At 43.2% G+C, this 19,497-nt stretch overlaps 1 protein-coding gene across 3 annotated transcripts in view; it reads right to left on the reverse strand.

The window, feature by feature from the left end:
* The window catches only part of csnk1g2b (casein kinase 1, gamma 2b), a 39,552-nt gene that overhangs the window by 15,547 nt on the left and 4,508 nt on the right, over nucleotides 1-19,497 (reverse strand). For all 3 annotated transcript variants that reach the window (XM_084547538.1, XM_084547536.1, XM_084547537.1), the window contains exon 3: nucleotides 3,213-3,282. In XM_084547538.1, coding sequence (XP_084403664.1) covers nucleotides 3,213-3,282 — 70 coding nt within the window. The remainder of the gene's footprint in view (nucleotides 1-3,212; nucleotides 3,283-19,497) is intronic.

A 19,497-nucleotide genomic window follows, 5' to 3' on the forward strand; every position in this document is an offset into this window, starting at 1 on the left:
TGACCAGCGAGACTAGGGAAGCTATCCAAGCAGACACCATGACGGCCTGAATGCTTGTGGAGGACCAGCTATAAATAGTCAAGGACTGCCCTAATGCCCCACCCTCCTTATCAACAGTGGTTTTTTTGCGCTGGCACGAAGAGCCAAGAGGGCCTGGCACGTGTCAGCAAATTAGACCGGGACACGCGCACTTCACTTGACGGACAGACGAGAATCACCGCGACGAGCGTGCGGGAGCATGTGTTTGCAGCCATGTTACATAAATACACGGCGTGAGGTTTCATATCTACATCGGTGTCATCCGTGAAGGTTCAAATACTTAGCTTTTCTAGGAACTCTTTCAAATAGGCATTCATTCAGCTGATGGTGACCTGGGAGGATGCTGTGTGTGGTGTTTTATTACAGAGGGTCGAGGTAAATTTGATTAATTCAGTCTATTCCTACTCTCCCTCAGTTGATAGGAATAAGGCTGCCAAAAAAAAAAAAAATGGAGAAAAAAATAACCCGCGCCAGTAAAAATGCAACATAATTCAACAAAACCAGAAGTTACAGCCTCCAAAATACGCACATAATGGAAACTGACTATTATTACATTCGTGAAGGCCGGGGCTATTGGAGAACTATACACTTTTATACCAATAATCCAACCGCTTTTCACATGCAGACCATAATAAACCAAATAAGCTTTACTTAAAGGGGAACTCCGGCGCAAAATGAACCTGGGGTTAATAACACATGTGTACCGAGTTTGAGCGTTCTCTGGTATTTGTTTTCATGCATTTGTTTTGTTAGTCAAATGTGACCAGTTTTCTTGCAAACCGCTATTTAGCGTATAATGCTAGCCTTCGGGGCACACCGACACATAAAAAGAAATCGCTATTTCTATACCACTAACAAGGCTCACAATATCACCACACTTGCACGGTAGCATAACTGGGGTCTCTACATGTAAACCGAAGCATTGAGAACTTTGCAAGTATACAGGCAGTTTATTAAAAAAGGAACACAGTACCGTTCGCGTCTGGCTCACATATCCAGGCGGGCGCCATCTTGGGGAAACTGAACTCTCTTCGTTCAGTGCTCTCAGTGCTTTCTTCCGGCAACAGACAGTTCAGTTTCCCCAAGATGGCGCCCGCCTGGATAGTCGAGCCAGACGCGAACGGTACTGTGTTCCTTTTTTAATAAACTGCCTGTATACTTGCAAAGTTCTCAATGCTTCGGTTTACATGTAGAGACCCCAGTTATGCTACCGTGCAAGTGTGGTGATATTGTGAGCCTTGTTAGTGGTATAGAAATAGCGATTTCTTTTTATGTGTCGGTGTGCCCCGAAGGCTAGCGTTATACGCTAAATAGCGGTTTGCAAGAAAACTGGTCACATTTGACTAACAAAACAAATGCATGAAAACACATACCAGAGAACGGTCGAACTCGGTACACATGTGTTATTAACCCCAGGTTCATTTTGCGCCGGAGTTCCCCTTTAAGAGTATATTATGTAATAAAATTTAAATATTGCCTTTATATCTGTATACTCTACAGATGATTTAGTCTGGGATCAGGAACAAAACACACATAACTGATGGAGACATGTGGGTGTGGGTGGCTGCAGCACAAAAAGCGGCAGGAGTGGGAGACTGAACAGACCTCTTGTCTTGTACCTTTTGCTCTCATCAATTTGAGCAGTGGCGACATGTTCACATATCATTTTTATTATTATTTATTTAAATAAACTATTATGAGACAGCCAAATCAACACACGCATCTCCCAGAAACTTTCCAAACAGTCGGCCAGGCAGCCATTACCGTGAAACAAATCAAACCCCGCTCGCCCCCCTAACCGCCTGACACTCCGCCGCCCCTCCCACCGCCTCTCTCCCACCCTCCATAAACGCAAGGCCAGCCAGGCCGGATCAAAGAGCTGCTGCCCCCGGAGCCATAGCTTCGCATCACGGCACATTAACTTGTACCCGAGCAGCTCTTGCAGGAGAGGAACGACTTTTGAGGTGGGATAAGAAAAAAAAAAAATCGGGTCTCACGGACGTGGAAAAGTAAACAAGCATGTGCAATGAAATTTTGTGTGATCCTGTGTCTGTTTTCCAAACTAGATGCTCTCACGATGCAGCACAGAGAGAGAAACCGTGTAAACTACATAGGAAAGTAAACAATCATACTTGTGCTTGATAAAAAAAATAGGTCCACATCTAAAGGGCAAGCCTGACATAAGAAGTTAATCTAAATATGCACTCAAGTTCATTTATCAAACAAGAAAAATAATAGCTTACAGGGTTATAAACTCTAATAACACATTATTCTACTAGGAACTAGTTTATGGTCAGAAAGAAATATCCGTGCACAAGTAAAATCACCCACCATCAATATTAGTCTGTTTTGGAGAGTAGCATTCAAGGATTTAAGGACTCCACCATTTGTTATGTTGTTTTAATTAATGTTTTTTTATGCTGCCTTTATTCTTGACTACCGGCCCCTGAACATGTCCAGACAAGACCTACGCAGGCTCCTCTAGATTACCACCTTTCCAGTTTCATTAAACATATTAAAACCAGTGTCATAAAATTAATTTTTAGCTATTTTCGACATCTCCATCAGAGCAAACACACGTGAGAAAGTCATTTTCACATGTAAACAGTGTCATCACACTTATCTACTCGACTGTCTGGGTACGTTTCTGAAAACGCTGAATACACTTGTCACCTCATTAGGTACACTAGTGAAACTTATAGCGCTTTCTAGCATAACAATCCTGCGCTAAATCTTAACTGCGTGAACGTTATGGCGTTCAGCATTTGTTTAAAATAATTAAGAGCTGTCGATTTAGCCGTTTTCATTTTAGAGGCTGCGGTTTGTAGCGCTACTGAACTGTATTTTGTTGTGCTGACACACGTTTCTATTATTTTGACAACCCTGTTTTGGTCTGAGAGCCGGGCTAAATAACGGAAACATTTTTGTGTTACATTCAGGCCAGTTTAACACCACCACAAACTACATCCTCTAAAACGATCATACAGTTGAATTAACACTTTCTGAAGCCGTTTCACCAGAAATCGAACATTATAACAGTCTGTCTGTTATATTAGCAGGCGATAACTTCCACTAGTGTACCTAAAGAACTGGCAAGGGAGTGTATATCTAGTGTATATATATATATATCTATTTTATGAGACTTTTAAATCAACATAGTGCATCGTTCTTACCTGAATTTCCCAACTGTTTGTAAAATCTATACTCCAAATGGAGCTGTGGCGCCCTGGACTTTATAGGTTCCTGAAACAGAAGAGAGAAGAAATTAGGAAATCAATTCAGACAAGAAATATATATAAGTGCAGTTAAATGTTGGGTGTCTGGGTTTGCTTTTATTCTGAAAACAGAAAAGAGAATTTTCTGCAAACTACAATTTAAGTGATTTTGAAACGTCAATACTTGAGTGCTGTTCACACTGTGAGGGCAGAAACTATACACTGCCTACAACACCACAAAAGCATAAATGTTTTAGCCTTGAGGGAAGAAAACAGTTTGTGAGCGACACTCTTGAACAGACATCATCACGACTGCCTCGGCCGGCAATTAACTTAAATACCGACAGTGCAATGTTTACTTATTTAATGCCTAATAGGAGTTTAATTAAGTCTCCGGTCAGACTTGTGGGATGTGAAGGGATAAAGAGCAGTTCCAGCTGGTGTGCAGCAGGCTTTTGTGATGACATAGCTGATAATCAACCCACCAGGACATATTGTTCATTATAGCGCTCGCTCCGGCTTCACGACATAAAATGTAATCTGATTAGCCCCACTCTCATGATGACAAGGGCATTATAGACAAACATGAAGAGGATGGAACAAACACACACCCAACTTAATTCCTTTGCTTAATCTTCAATAGCTGTGCCTTAGCCTGTGCTAAAGCCTTTTGTCCACACCCGCAGAATGAAGTCTCCTTTTCACACACTGCCAACCAATACCGATGGCTTCCACAGAACTACAGTATCCTGTCCAACAACCTGATAAAATTAACTCTGCCACGAGACAACAACAACAACACGTAGGATTTAACTCTGTTGTAAGACAGCAGAATGAATGTAAGTGTTATTATGTAAGTAGATTAATGGCACATAGAGGTGATTAGTCAATTAGTCGTTCATTTTAAGCAACGGCGCCAACACCAACTGATTTACACTGATCAGGCCTAACATTATGTTATATTATCCTAATATTGTGTAGGTCTCCCTTGTGCCCCAAAACAGTTGTGACTCATCAGAGAATGGACATGGGCCTTCTGAGGGTGTCCTGTGGTGTCTGGGTCCTATGGGTTGAGGGGAGGGGCCTCTGTGTATCTTCCCACAGATACTTGATCAGTTTGGGATCTAGTGAATTTGGAGGCCATCCTGCTGGGGATGGCTGCTGCCATCAAGGAGTGTCATTGCTATGGGGTGGGGGCGCCTCGTCTGGTCGGTGGTCATAATGTTGCCTGACTGGTGCAGGTGTGCCAAGTCTGCTAGCGTAGCCAACAAGGCAAGCATAAATGAGTATCATCTACAGCTGGGTGACATATGGAGTTAATTCAAGTTTTTGTTTTTGAACCACATGGAAAACGCCCAAAAGCAGCAAACTTGAGCTGCCTCAATATCCAGTGTCACCCCGTATAACAAGACAGGGTGCTGGCGGAAGGAAATGACATGAGTGGTGGCATTTTATGTCGAGAAAAAGATGGTACACATTTACGCAGTCGTATAGGCTTGGTTTGAAAAGAACTGATTGGGGGTACGAACCATCGAGCTACAAATATTTAGTGGAGATAGCAATTCAGTTTGCAGTGCAGGTGCAGGTGGAGGCGAAGTTTTACTCAACAACAACGACAGCTCTCTGGACCAGTGGACCCATGTAGACTGTTACCTGATGAGGACTGTAGGTGATGCTGTTCTGAAATTATTCTTCTACTCAGCACTTTATCCAAAAAAGTTTCAAAAGGGCAACTTGACTTGTGGATTTTTTTTTTGAGAAGACGCTTCACCACTCATCATCTGAGTAGCTTCTTCAGTTCTAGGGGTCTGGTGGGAACTGGAGAACCTACTCGGATGGTGAGTGGTGAAACGTCTTCTCAAAAAAAAACTCCACAAGTCCAGTTGCCCCTTTTGAAACTTTTTTGGATATACCATGACCTGGATGACTGAGAAAAACCCTCACAGACATACTCAGCACTTTAAGAGAACATCCTTGAGACCTTTTGATGAGTAAAAATTTAAATTTCAATCAGTTCGTTGTAATGTTTTCAATGTGAATGAGTTCATCCTAATAAATGTTTCTGAGAAATCTCAAAAAATTTCCATCCAGGCATTCCCTGAGACAAGCTAGTGACATCAGTGGTCACATCAAAGTGTTAATTTCCATATTCCAAAACTTCATTTAGCCCAGCAACTCCTCAAGAGGTGCTTAGAATAAGATTTAATCTCGGGGGGTTGTTTCCTCGTGCGCGTCCATTTGCAAAGCACTTCTATTTTAAATTATATAAACTGAAAGCTGAAAGGCTGTTAAGCTCCCACATTCACTCCATTAGGCCTTTATCAAATCAGAAGCATTTTCTCTTTTTGGTGCCCCGCGAGCACGTAGGAGTGCGAACACAAAATATGAGCAGCGTGCAGCACAGTGAGGGACTTTCCACTCTCAGTCATATGAAATAGTCTGTGGCTTTGTGTTGAAGGCCTGTTCAGAAGGCAGTGTGTCAGAGGTGACAGACAAAGCATCGGCTAACCTTGCTGGACTGTGAGCTTAATTACACACCCACATAGCTCCTGATTTGAATGCGTTAATGTCCAATTAAGAGAAAATAATAAAAAAAATAAAGGGTGTATAATAAAACAACAGTCTCTTGTATGCTGTATGTTAAATTTACTGCATGTCTCTGTTCAGGTTGGTTTGTTTTCATTTAAATACAGGCCTGCCTGATTGACTAACGATAATGATCAGTTTTGCTTGTTTGAACATCACGTGAAGAAGAGGCAGCATTCCCAGACAGAGAGATAAACAAACTGGTAGGAAACATGTTGTTGTTGTTTTTTAACTTATTCATCATGTTTAACATATTCAGATTCATGTATACCATAGTAATACTCAGTTTACATGATGGTGAATTATTCATGTGTGTTAAACATCAAAACAGTTCAGAGGAAATATGTTGAATGCAATACTGGGCCTTTACTGAGAAGTCACATGAGGAAGTACCAGGCAGGTCAGGGACTTTTATTACGTTTGCTCAGCCAATATGGGGTTAAAAAAACAAAAACATTATGTGTATCAAAACATAAAAGCAGAACAAATACAGCCATGCTTTCCTGTAGAATAAAATAAATATTAGTCCTTAATTAAAATAACTACATGAGCAAAAATAAACACAGACAAGTCTTTAGTAATTTACTTAATCTACTTACTACTGAAAAACACTAAACAACTGCCTTTTCATCTACATGGCCTGCAGTGCTGAAAACTGGCTTGGTATCTACACTTGTGCACAGTCCACAGAGGTAGAGTCGTGCAGTTTGGGCCAGAGCAGAAAAGGCTGCTGTTGTTGTTGTCCTGTCAAAAAAAAAAAACTGGCGTCTGTCCACTTTGAGGGACGACTGGCTCTGATAGGTGCATGTTCGTTTGTAATGATGCTTGGCTGCCGACACCAGCACTAGCTTAGCATGCAAGGTTCCCCGTCGTCGTACGTTCTCTGAGGGCGCAGGACCATTATATTCTGCTGCTCTGGTCAAGTGGCCGGGACATCACAAAGCAGATTGCGTATCACGCAATTCTTGCATCATCAGATCACTTGCTACAGACGTCAATCATCTAACTATTTAGGTGGAATATTAGCCAATAATGATCGTTGCCTGATTGATCAGAGCACCCTTACAAGCTTTGGCAAAACAGCGTGGCCTCAGGACATCTAGCGATCTCGCAGATGCTATTCATCTACACTCCATGCTAGGGTTGGGCGGTATGACGGTATTACACCGTGTGACGGTATAAAAGTGTCTACCGGTAGAGATTTTGCAATACCGTTTATACCGGAGAAAGAGCAGACGTCTGCGGCATCTCTCTGAGTCACTGTAATTACACCGCCTCGACACACGGGGCACTGCAGGCATTGCAGCAGACTGCTTGGCGTGGTCGAAGAAGAAACAGCTTTACCAGCTTTGATAACAATCATGGCGGAGAGTGAACGTCACGACAAAACGGAGGCAGCCCGACCCACCCATGACGAAGAGGAGGAGGAACTCGTTACGAAAAGGGGCGCTACGTCTGTTGTGTGGAACTTTTTCGGATTTAGAAAATCCGACAACGAACAAAAAGTGATACTCTGCAAAGAGTGTCACGCGACTGTTGCTGCTGGAGGTGGAAACACCGGTAACCTCTTCCACCACTTAAAGTTAAAACATGCGAAGCAGTATTATGAAAGCCAAAAGATGCACCCGTTACCTTGTGTAAAACATTTGTTATTTTTATTTCTTATTAAGCTGGAGCTCTGTGTTTACATTTGCACACTATAGCTTAAGTTAAAGCTGGATTTCAATGTTTACCAGACATTTGCACTTTCTTTGTGGCTTGTTATTTATTATATTATTATTAGGGCCGGGACTTTAACGCGTTAATTAAGATTAATTAATTACACAAAAATAACGCGTTAATTTTTTTTAACGCATTTTAATCACACTTATTTTTGCACCGCGGAACGTTTCTCACTGGATGAGTTTCGGCGGACCGATTATACTGGAGCACCAACTAGCGTTCATTACCAGTGTCCTCAACAAGCAGCGGGTGCTGCCGTGAGCCCCTCCCCCGTCCCAAAGCACTCACAGGCGGTCAGTCTCACAGTAGCCCCGCCCCCGCGCAGCAGCGGTCAGAGCAGAGAGGGAGAACCACGCCACCGCGTCCAGACTGCAAACGAATGACGCATGCGCAAAGCTGCCGCTGATCGCGCCCTGGTTTACAGAGCGGGATGTAAATGTTTCTTCACTGTCGCACTAAAATAAATAATAAAATAATAATCCATTTAGATTGTTAATTTTGTCAAGTAAAAACCGTTTGTACAAAAAATGTTAAAAATATTCTAGTTATGGCAAAAAATGCTCATGTTCTTCTGTGCCTGTGACCTGTAGGCTAGAAACTAAACCAAACTTAAGAAAACTAAAAAAAAAAAGACAAAAAAAAAACTTAAGTTACTGTGCCAGAGTGTCTCTTTAGAGTCATTTTGCCAATACCAAGCCCGGATAAAGGAGGCGCGTTAATAATACAGCGTCCATCACAATTACATCCAAAAGGTAAATTATGCAAATTAGCCGATGACGTCATTTAGCGACTTCTAGCGACTTTTAGGACAGCCAATAGCTACTTTCCTTTCCTGAGGAGTTGGCAACACTGTTCATTACTTCAGACAACAACAAACCACAGTGAACATGAAAGAAGAAGCTGATGAGACCGCTTTGGTTGGCCCCGTGGATGGGAAATTTAGTCATTATTCAATGGTATACTAAAAATCCATATGAAAAAAATTACTTCTCACTGTTCTCAGGTCAAATATTTATATGCGATTAAAATGCGATTAATTTCGATTAATTAATTACAAAGCCTCTAATTAATTAGATTAATTTTTTTTAATCGAGTCCCGGCCCTAATTATTATATTTTCTTTAAAATAATGTTATGCTGCTGTGAGCAAATAAAAATTAAAGAGGAAAATGATCAAATGAGACAGTATAATAGTTATTTTAAGCCATTAACTGAATTTACAGGGGAAAAAAACCATACCGCGATATATACCGTTACCGTGATATGAAATTACTCATACCGTGATATAAGATTTTGCTCATACCGCCCAACCCTACTCCACGCAAAACAATTTAAGCATCATACTCCCATTGTTGCCCCAGATGATGGCCTGATAAGTAAATTGGGCATGCAAGAATGAAGAAGTTGAGAGTGAAGACAGGAGGCAACAGAGAGGCGTGACTGGTCCGGGGAGGCGGAGTGGAGAACTGCTGCAGCGTCACCCACCTCCCGCATTAAAACACAGACAACAAGCATGTCTCTCACAAGTCAGGCCATGCCAGGGAGGAGAGGCAAGGAGAGGGGAAAAAAAAAAAATATTAAATTAATAAATGACTAAAAACAGATGGCACCAAACCGCAGGACCCTTTAAAACAGCTTACAATAGGAAACGGAGGCTTATGGCAGCTTTACGTACTTAAGAGTCATCTCTATTCCCAGCAGATGGGCCGAGCCACGGCTGTGTAAATGACCAAGCAAACTGAACGCGTCTGATGTAACCCATCACAAGCAGCTTCCTGCACACATCAGATATTCCTTTTTCTGATCCACTCCCTGGGTTGACATACGAAAACTGAGAGCACTCGTGTGGCGTGACAAGGTTAACCCTGCAGAGGCAATACCGCAAAGAGGAAATAGTATTGAGGTTTTACTTTTACTAAAATAGTATCAAATCTCATTCCTTTACTTCTTCATACCATAATAAAACGTGGAATATGTGTAATAAACTGTTTTTCCTAGATTCATGTCGTAGCTGGCTTGACCGAGAGGAAATAAAAAGCTATCTGATAAACATTTTAAGCACCTATACTTGTAATACTTAAGCACGAGTGGAAGTTGTGGTTACTGTGGTGCCGTGTAGTGGAGCAGCTATTCGCCGAGTGTGCAGGCCTGTGTCGAGGGCAGCTGACCAACAACCCAGAAGGGCCCTTCCCTGTCTGACCTGCTGCCGGAGTAACCTCTCCACCTCAGCTGTTACGCGCTGCCGCCATGTGTTTCTGTACAGCGCAGTTCAAAGTTTTTGAGGGGGGAAGTGTCCTTGTGCGGTGGGACTCTTAAACCAAGAAAAAAAACGGGAACGCCAGTTTTATGAGAACCTGTATTCTAGACCACAATAATGTCACAGCTGCTGCGTCCCGGTGCAGTCATGCAGTTTCTCTAACTTACTCTGTTTGGTGACTTGAACGAGATTTCATCAAGGTACTGCCACTGACACTAGCTTCCATAGATGGAATAGAGAGATACAGTAATCAGCCGCAACATTAAAACCACTGATAGGTGAAGTAAACAACACTGAGCATCTGTAATGTTCTGCTTTAGGACCTGGCATTCATTCGTGTGGATGTTACTTAGACATGTAGCACCCACCTAGACCAGACCAGACCAGACCAGACACCCCCACCCCATAGCAATGACACCCCTTGATGGTAGCAGCCATCCCCAGCAGGATGCTTTTGGAACAACTCAAAAATAAACATGAAGAACAGCACAAGGTGTTGACCTGGCCTCCAGATTCATTAGATCCTAAACTGATCAAGTATCTGTGGGATGATCCACAGAGGCCACTCCCATAAAGGACCCAAAATGCCCCCCCTACTAACAACATGCTCATTCCCTGCCGAGTCAGAACTGCTTTGGAGGCACAAGAGAGCCTGACACAATACTAGGAAGGTGGTCATAATGATCGGTGTATATCCTAATATACTCTTGTGACTACCACTGTAATGGCTATTGTAATGTGCTCGGTTGAAATAATGAGCCCTGGATGCATCTTATCTTCGAAACAGACATTTTAACTCTGACTCATTCGGACTGTAAAAACTTTCAGGCTTTTATGGTTGTTTATTATCAGAATGACACACACATAGATAAAAACAAAAGAAAAATGTGCAATACCTCACCACATCTGGATTTTCTATAAAATTGTGTTAAACAGAACGATGGGAAACTTAACCTAAATGCTGCCAGAATTAAGAGTTTGACATCTTTATCCCATATATTCATGAATGTAGGGGAAGCTTCCCAAAACCAGAACCGCTAATCAGATGCCACAATTATCTGACTTCTAAGTGAATTCAGAGTGGCGACAGACGGTTGTGCAAGACGGGACCATAACCAGCGATAAATGAATTACACTAGCTGCCGTTGCTCGCTGCTGAAAAAGCTTACAGATTTGTTGATATTAGCGCTACCAGCGAATACTGAGCCCGGGCAGGAGCAAATCCTGCAGCTGCAACAGACGGGGGATGGGTGCGAGCGGAAATATTACATGCCATTTCAAGGACCACTCTTTAAAAGAGTAGAACACTTGAAGCTTGTACAAATACGTGATTATGTCATCACGGATTACGTGGTGGTTTCTGTATTTTAACCTGCGGTAGCCTCCAAAGACTTGCGTGGATGGAGAAGGGGCGGGGGGGGACAGCGGCACCACATACAGTCCCCCTTCCTGGGATTAACCAACTCTGCATATGATGTCATCTCGCTAAATCTGATCTCTGCTCCCAACACACAGCTGAGAAAGATCAGAAATGACCTCAGTGACTGGATGGGAGTAATGACCGCCAAATGTAGAGGATAAAAAGGAAACTATAAATGAGAGATGCAATCAGAAAAATGGAAAAGAATAAATGCCTGGCGTTGTGTATTTATCATACAGTCTAAACTTATAACATATGGTGTGTAAAAGGAAGTGGTTAAAAATGTGTGACACAAAATCAGGTGACACATTATGCGTTTGGTTTTACAAACAGCCCGACGGGGGAAGAGGGGAGAACATACGAAGGTTAAGCTTAAAACTTCACAGACATTCTTCTCTCTAATCTCAACCGCGCACATACTACAAGACTTGAAAATCATAGCACAACAACAGGACATTGTTTAGCTTATGGTGCCAGATTAGGGAGCGCTAAATACACCACCTGACGTGTTCTCGCAGGGACGTGGGCGTAAACAAAACAAAGAATGCAGTGAAACAACTCGCTGTAAAGCTATTGATCCGTCCTCCGGGCCAGTAGGTGGCGGTAATGCTCCTGCAGGCTGATTAGCCAACCACGAGTCAAACCAAAAACAAAAAACAAGAAATGATAAAAGTAAATTCTGTCACCGCTAGCTGCTCACTGTCCTTGTAGACATATCAGACCATGTGAGTCAGTGAGGAACTCACAGCCTGAGCTGAACTTCTGCATCAAACCGGGTTTAGTTTCGAGCTGATGTGGGGCCTCAGGTTTAGTTTTTAAACTGATTAGCAGAGAGAATGGGTGGATAAATTCTAGTTTGAGCCCAGCATGACGTACTACACTTTAACACGTTTACACTTAGACTTATTCTGATGACCACTGACAAAATAATTCACCCTCAAATTAATTTTGCTGCTCCTTTACAGATGTACAACTTACAGCAGTTTGTGATAAACAAGCAGCGTTTCAGACACGTGATTCCACGCTGTAATAAAAGAATCAACGCCGATCCCATTGACAAGACTGTACACTTTAAGACTGCATGAGCGAGTAAGAGACAGCTGGGATAATGTAACGTGACACATAAATAAATATCGGTGTTGTTTATCTGGGCAGCCAGTGTCACATTTGGGGTGTGCATATGTAGGCCTGTGTGTGTGTGCCACGTCCAGGGCAATAGATCCAGCATTATGCATTAGGCCCGGAATAGACACTGACCTTTGCCTGACACCCAGTAAACCATTTCACAATATGCAACTGCCAATGTGACTCATCTCATCTTGGACGGGGCAACTCAAATGTCAACACAGTCCATCTTCACTTGAAAGATATCGTATAAGTATTAGTGACGCTGATGGATCAATGTAGGGCTCAGGCAGAATGAAGATGGCCGGGGGGGGGGTGCCTGCCTGCCTGCGTGTGTGTGTGTGTGTGTCTCCCTCTATGGAAGCTGTCTTTATGGTCAGAGGTGTCTATGGTTGGGAGGTGGTGTTAAGGAGTGAGTGGTGCTAGAGAGCAACAGCTGGCCGGCGTCCAGGACGTCTCCCGTTTCAGCTCAGATTTAACATACCCAGATGGAGCCATCAGCTGCCTCCCAGAACCCAGCGTGATAATCGGGCACTGCTGGAATCGGCCAAAATTAGGACCTCAATTGTGTGCTCTGGAGATTTTTTTTTTTTGACCCCTTTATAATTTTACAGGCAAGGATTATTATTATTGTATTTGGATAAAATGCGCCATATAACAATTGAGATCTGGATGAGAGACATTATTATCATCGGTGTAAAAAATGTTTCTCCTTGGGAGCGGCTGTACAGAGAGGTGTGGCACAGAGAATGTGTTATTGAACTATTAATGTCACGTCATGGTATTTCATTCTCAACATTCAAGATGGCGTCCGCAGCAGTCAGAAGACGACGTCCGGGGTCGACATCAAGCTGCATTTCTTCATTTAAACTCTTATAATGGAAAGCGGTATTGACTCAGGAAGTCGAAAGAATCGCAGTCAATACAGCATATCAGTTTTCAACACCCCAACCCACGCCACCCATTTGTTTCTGTAACAACATTACAAAACAAAATCTATAGGAAGCCGTCTTAAACGTGCAAGCGATACGGCCCGGGTTTCAAAAAATAATAATTCTGTGCAAACTGGGCTCCATCTTGAAAAAATGTGCTGAACTCAGCTGCTACACTCAGAGAGGAGGGCAAACACAACAACACAATGTGATCTACGCAGTCATGGGAAGTTCCACTCACATGAAACCAAGTCTCCTTTGTCATTTAGCAGAGGTGCAAGGAGTGGCTTAAGCACAATGTGTAGCATTGTGTGCTCGGTGATTTGTTTAACTTTGAGCCTGTACCCAACAAATACCGTCCAAATGCGTCCTGAAATAGCTGGAAGTAATGACACAGTGCAGTCAACGAAGAGTAGGAGGCAGGACAGGAGACAACGTTTTGCTGCTGTCTGCCTATTACGATTTACGACCCGGGGAAGCAAATATTATTTACCGGGTTTGAGATTAAACAATGACAGAGGTTAAAGTACATTATTCAAATCTAACACTTATCTGCGCTTTCTCTGCGAACAGCTAAAGCAACCCGGGGGCAATTTTAAACTGCCCCGTGAACTGAATAATCCTGACTGGTTAAGCTGGTTACCAGACGAGCTGAGTTTCAGTTTCATGCGAAGGCCGGGCGGATCATCCTCGGAGATAGCAAGTGTCTGCCGATATCTGCTGGTGACAGACTTCAGAGTTAATTTTAATTAGTCCAAAACATGATGCTGCCCCATAGTGAAGGAAATATGTGTTTAAAAAAACAAAAATACTATTAGTTTGTACAGAAAGATTGATTTCTTCTGTCTTTTTCAATTCTAAAATTGCTTAACAAGAAAAGCACAAGTGTCTGGCCTATTTACACGTGTCAGTGAGCGGGGGCCTTTGAACAGCAGCCCCTATTAATATCATTAATTATACATGTGAATTTCCTGGTTTGAGTTTTGTTTGAGGATCACATCTACCAAGCTAAACAAAACAAAATGACTCACTTGTCCCACTCCCGACTGCCTGCCCTAGATATCCTGTTAGGCCGAGGCAACGCGGCAACATGGTGCGAGGCAGCGTTCACTTCAGCCTCGAAGCCTTTTGCCTTTTTCCTCTCGCAAAGCAAACTCTTAAAAACAAACCCGAGGTCAATTTGGCGTCAGCTCTTTCCAAATTACCGTCATCTGATTCTGGTTTGGTTATTTTGGCTCTAGGTTACCACTTCAATTACAATGCCGTAAATAAAGTTAAGACAGGGCACTGGAGTGAAATTCATGACAGTCAGCATAATAAAAAAAGAAAACAAATTGTGAGAAACTTGCGACTATTGCTATAGCCTTGAGTATTACATATAATTTAGAAAAAGTAAGGACAATATAGAGCTAGTGTAACTCCTAAAGTGACTCTTAAATGGAAACTATGACTAGTGTTTTGCTTTGAACCAGGATGCACACTTGGAAGGTACAATTACATAGCAGTCCCTGCTCTACAGGCACACACCCTACTCCATATTCAAACCTTTTTTTTTTTTTTTCTGTGCAGATATAATTTTCTACGTAAAACCCTGACACAGCTCTTGATGCTACTCTGAGGTTACCAGCTTTCAGACCCTCATGCGCAGGTTTTATGACTAAATCTCCTCAAAGAAACAAAAGTGTGTACGTGTGTGAACATACTGTGATACTGCTGGCTACTGATTCATTAGAGGATTAGCTAGTTGACTGAAGGCAGGCTTTTACATGCTGTTGACATCCCAGGATTTATTCATTCAGTCTGCCCAGCATGCACTCTAGAGAGCCCCGAGCCAGGGTAGGGAAGAACTTAAATCGTCAAAATGTCACTTTAATTCTGGCCAAACATGCTGATAGGGCTTTTGTGCCTTCGCAGTTCTTCGACAACTGCCTCATGACGAGAGCTGCTGTAAGCTGCCGAGCTAGACTGCAACCAGAGCTGCTCGTCATGCTTCAGTGGGAGTCGGCGGATGCAACACCTCAGATTTCCGTCAGAGTATCACGACTGACCAGCACCATGAGTGGCTTCACTCCTGAAAATCCACCCAACTCAAAAGCCTCTCAATGCAAACACAACACAAAAGATCCACCATAACCTACCTTCAACATTAAAGGGGAACTCCGGCGCAAAATGAACCTGGGGTTAATAACACATGTGTCCCGAGTTCAACCGTTCTCTGGTATTTGTTTTCATGCATTTGTTTTGTTAGTCAAATGTGACCAGTTTTCTTGCAAACCGCTATTTAGCGTATAACGCTTCGGGGCACACCGACACATAAAAAGAAATCGCTATTTCTATACCACTAACAAGGCTCACAATATCACCACACTTACACGGTAGCATAACTAGGGTCACCGTTCGCGTCGGGCTCGCATATCCAGGCGGGCGCCATCTTGGGGAAACTGAACTCTCTTCGTTCAGTGCTTCTCTATGCTCTCAGTGCTTTCTTCCGGCAACAGACAGTTCAGTTTCCCCAAGATGGCGCCCGCCTGGATATGCGAGCCAGACGCGAACGGTACTGTATTCCTTTTTTTAATAAACTGCCTGTATACTTGCAAAGTTCTCAATGCTTCGGTTTACATGTAGAGACCCTAGTTATGCTACCGTGTAAGTGTGGTGATATTGTGAGCCTTGTTAGTGGTATAGAAATAGCGATTTCTTTTTATGTGTAGGTGTGCCCCGAAGGCTAGCGTTATACGCTAAATAGCGGTTTGCAAGAAAACTGGTAAAATATGACTAACAAAACAAATGCATGAAAACAAATACCAGAGAACGGTCGAACTCGGTACATATGTGTTATTAACCCCAGGTTCATTTTGCGCCGGAGTTCCCCTTTAACTCCGTTTTAGTCTCCTGGAAATATATTTGCGCATCACTATGTTACCCATGTAGACGCATCATTTGGTGGTGAGAAAAGGAGCCATGGGTTTACACAAAGTTATTACTGAAAACCGCCGACGAGAACAGTGAGACTGCACAAAACTGCATGTCATCTGAAAAAACGAAACCAATAAGCCGAGAGACAGTAAAACCCGCCGTAGAACCGAGGGGAACTGCAGAGTCAGTTGATAACGCTCTTTGGTTTCAGCCCCGTCCAACATGTTGTTCACATGTAACATTAAATAACGCAGCTTTTAACGATTTAGCTGAGATTCTGGTTATTTTAATCACCTGCCATTTGACCGTCCAACCAAGCTACATATATTTAAGTTGCCACAAACTTGCATGATGCACCCTGATGTCTTATTTTGCTTCGATAAACATCAGGCGTAAACAGCCCAGACACAGTCGAAGCATGTGTGCCAATCACACAACAACCAAGACTTTATTTTGTAGTTTGGCCAACTCAAGGAATTAACAGTAATTAGATTCAGCTAATCAAGTCGGTGGCATTCGTCGTTTCAACCAGAGCAACTGAGGTTGTTGGCTTGAAAACAAGAAGCCTGGGCTCGTCTGAAAACGTGTCCTCGCTTTGAACAGGCTTTGTTAATATAAAACACTGCCCTGTATGTGTATATGGATGGAGCACAATGCACAGTGGACCTCTGTGTTTACCGAGTTCATCTCCGTAGATGGTCACTCCAACGTCAGCCCACGCTCACAGAGAGCTATAGGGAGGCACTGTGCTGTACAATAAGAGTCAACACTCTTACGTTCACTTATTACCCTCCGTCTGCCTCCTGAAGATATTGCAGCCGCTCGTCATAGTCGAGCCCAAGCTGTAAAGTTTAGATGTTAAAACTGCAGAGTAGACTGGTGGAAATGTCAGCGAAGAATCGAGAGAGAAAAATAAAAAACACGATGATGGTGTTAAACTAAAGATAGTAAAGGAGATAGCACTACATCAAGATGACAAGAGTGTTAAAATGAAAATGTGTAAAAAACGCTTCAGGGACAGAATCAATGGTCATTTTCCAAGTAGACATCTACGTCACCATGCCACCAACACGGTGTGTCACTTCCCCCTTTAGCAGAGCCTGATGGGTGGCTAGCTTGTAAGCAGGCCTCAACGGCAAGCAGAGATTTAACGGCGTTGTTTCTTTTAAAAACACTGGGATCTCCCCTCGGGGAGTAAAGCCTGCAGTGTGCTAAGAGCAGCGGCTATACAGTCCTGCCTCCCTCCATCACACGGACGTTTGTCAGTGTGAGAAAGCACCCAGCTGAACCAAAGACTGAACCACTGTGTGTCGACGAGGCCTGCCAACAAAGACGACCTTTGAGCACTCAGCAGTTTCCCCCCTTCTCGCTTGCTTTTTCGCAGCAACACTCGCAGCAGTTCCAGATCCACTGGAAGAGGCTCTACTGCGCCGGGGCGAACGTACAGCTTTATCTCTGCCGTCACATGGCGAAGCAGGGTGACACTGGCCTTCACCTTTGTCCCAGCCAGGTGTCATCTGGATTCCCGACAATGCAAGACATTGAGATAAAAGGCACGGGCTGAAGACTGAGTAATCACTATTTGCCCCGCAATTACAATTTATTGCATTACAACATAGGAGAAAGATTAAAAATAACTGAACTGACCATGATACTATGGACATCTGGATGATGTTTCCTTATTGGCTTCCTGGTTTGTAAATAACCTTTATTCAATCCGGTACAAAGCAAAAAATGTACATACTTCCTTAAAGTTTCACTGAGGCTGAAACTAGTTCACTTTGTTGACTAGTGGGGTGAAGGAAGGCCTGTCGTCTGTAATCTGTTTATACAAGAAAGTCAGTTATTCAGTTAAATTAGTCAGTAATCTGGGAACCCATCAGCTATAGTATATGTTGACTTAGCCTCTAGGGGCAAACGTGAATACATTCAGAAAACCGACATCTTCCCGTTGACAGTGCGACTGGACAGTTCACACTACGTTAACAGTTTAAAACCACTACAGCAGCTTTGTTTAAGGTTGATAAGTCTCGGGAAATGACTCATTATTTTCCATTTATACAGTAAACAATTAGTTAACTAAAATATTTGACATGTTAACGCCTTCAACAAACAGCACTCGGGAAAAAAAATTGTTTTAGATTATACCAACAAGTGAGCGATTAAACGCTGAAGTGAGGAGGACGCGCTACTCATGTGGAGCATGTGTTAGCAGGTGGTTGTAGATAACAGGGGTGTTATTTGTTTTAGTCCTCAAGGAAGGAGCTCGGTAACAGCCTCTGACAAAACAGAAGCCCCACTAGACAGGCAGTGACATTCACTGGGTTACCCCGGGGGAGCTGTGAGATCAGGGACGGACAGAAACATGCGGATGGACAACTGTGCTGGAGTCTGGGGGTTATCCCGCAGCGAGGGAGAAGCCCTCTCCATGTCAGGCCCAGCAACATGAAGAGGGATAAAAACTACCTATGCAAGAACACGAGAAGAATTTGTAGGGATGTCCTGATCAAGTCTTTTTGTCCCCTGATCCGATACCGGCCATGTTAAAACAAACAAAGACATCTTGACACTACAGGGACGTGGTTCAGGTTTATGAGAGTCCTACTAATAAACAACTACTAAAGATTGGGCTGATTATCAATCCGGTCATTTTAAAAACGCCTGGATCGACCCGATACCGATCAGGACACCCCGACCGATTTGTGTTAAAGACGTAAACATCAAAAGGAGCCATCACAGCAGCTCTGAAAATAAAATCCTGATTAATCCTCACAATCATCCTCAACCCTTCTATTAGTCAGGCCTCGACGAGCTCGACGACAACCTCAGCACACTTCCTGCCGTCGCTGTCACGCTGTACATTAAAACAAGTGCCCGGGCCCAGTGGGCCACGAGATCCACGGAGCGGTGTCGTAGCTCTAATGCCAGACCCAGATATAGCTGGACACCATGGGGATAAAAATACCCAAACAGATGGGAGGGTTCACAGGCGAAGGGGGAGAGGCAGCGAAGCACAATTAAAGATTTCAGAGGAGAGGAGAACTGAAATTATAGCCGTTTGCTAACCTCTGCCTTCTATGTGGTTGGCAAAGCTTTCAGAGAGTGCCCGTTCGGAGATAATGACCTCCATGGGAGATAGAAATGTTAAGGGTAATCACAGACAGACTGGTGTAGCTGTGGTGCCGTTGGCATCTAGCTTCAGAATAAATACTTAACTAGAATTTAAGTTAGGCCTCGCTTACATTAAGTCATCATCAGTAAAAAAAAATAAAACGACGCACTAGTG

This window comes from Chelon labrosus, assembly GCF_963514085.1.
Source record: "Chelon labrosus genome assembly, chromosome: 7".
Lineage (NCBI taxonomy): Eukaryota > Metazoa > Chordata > Actinopteri > Mugiliformes > Mugilidae > Chelon > Chelon labrosus.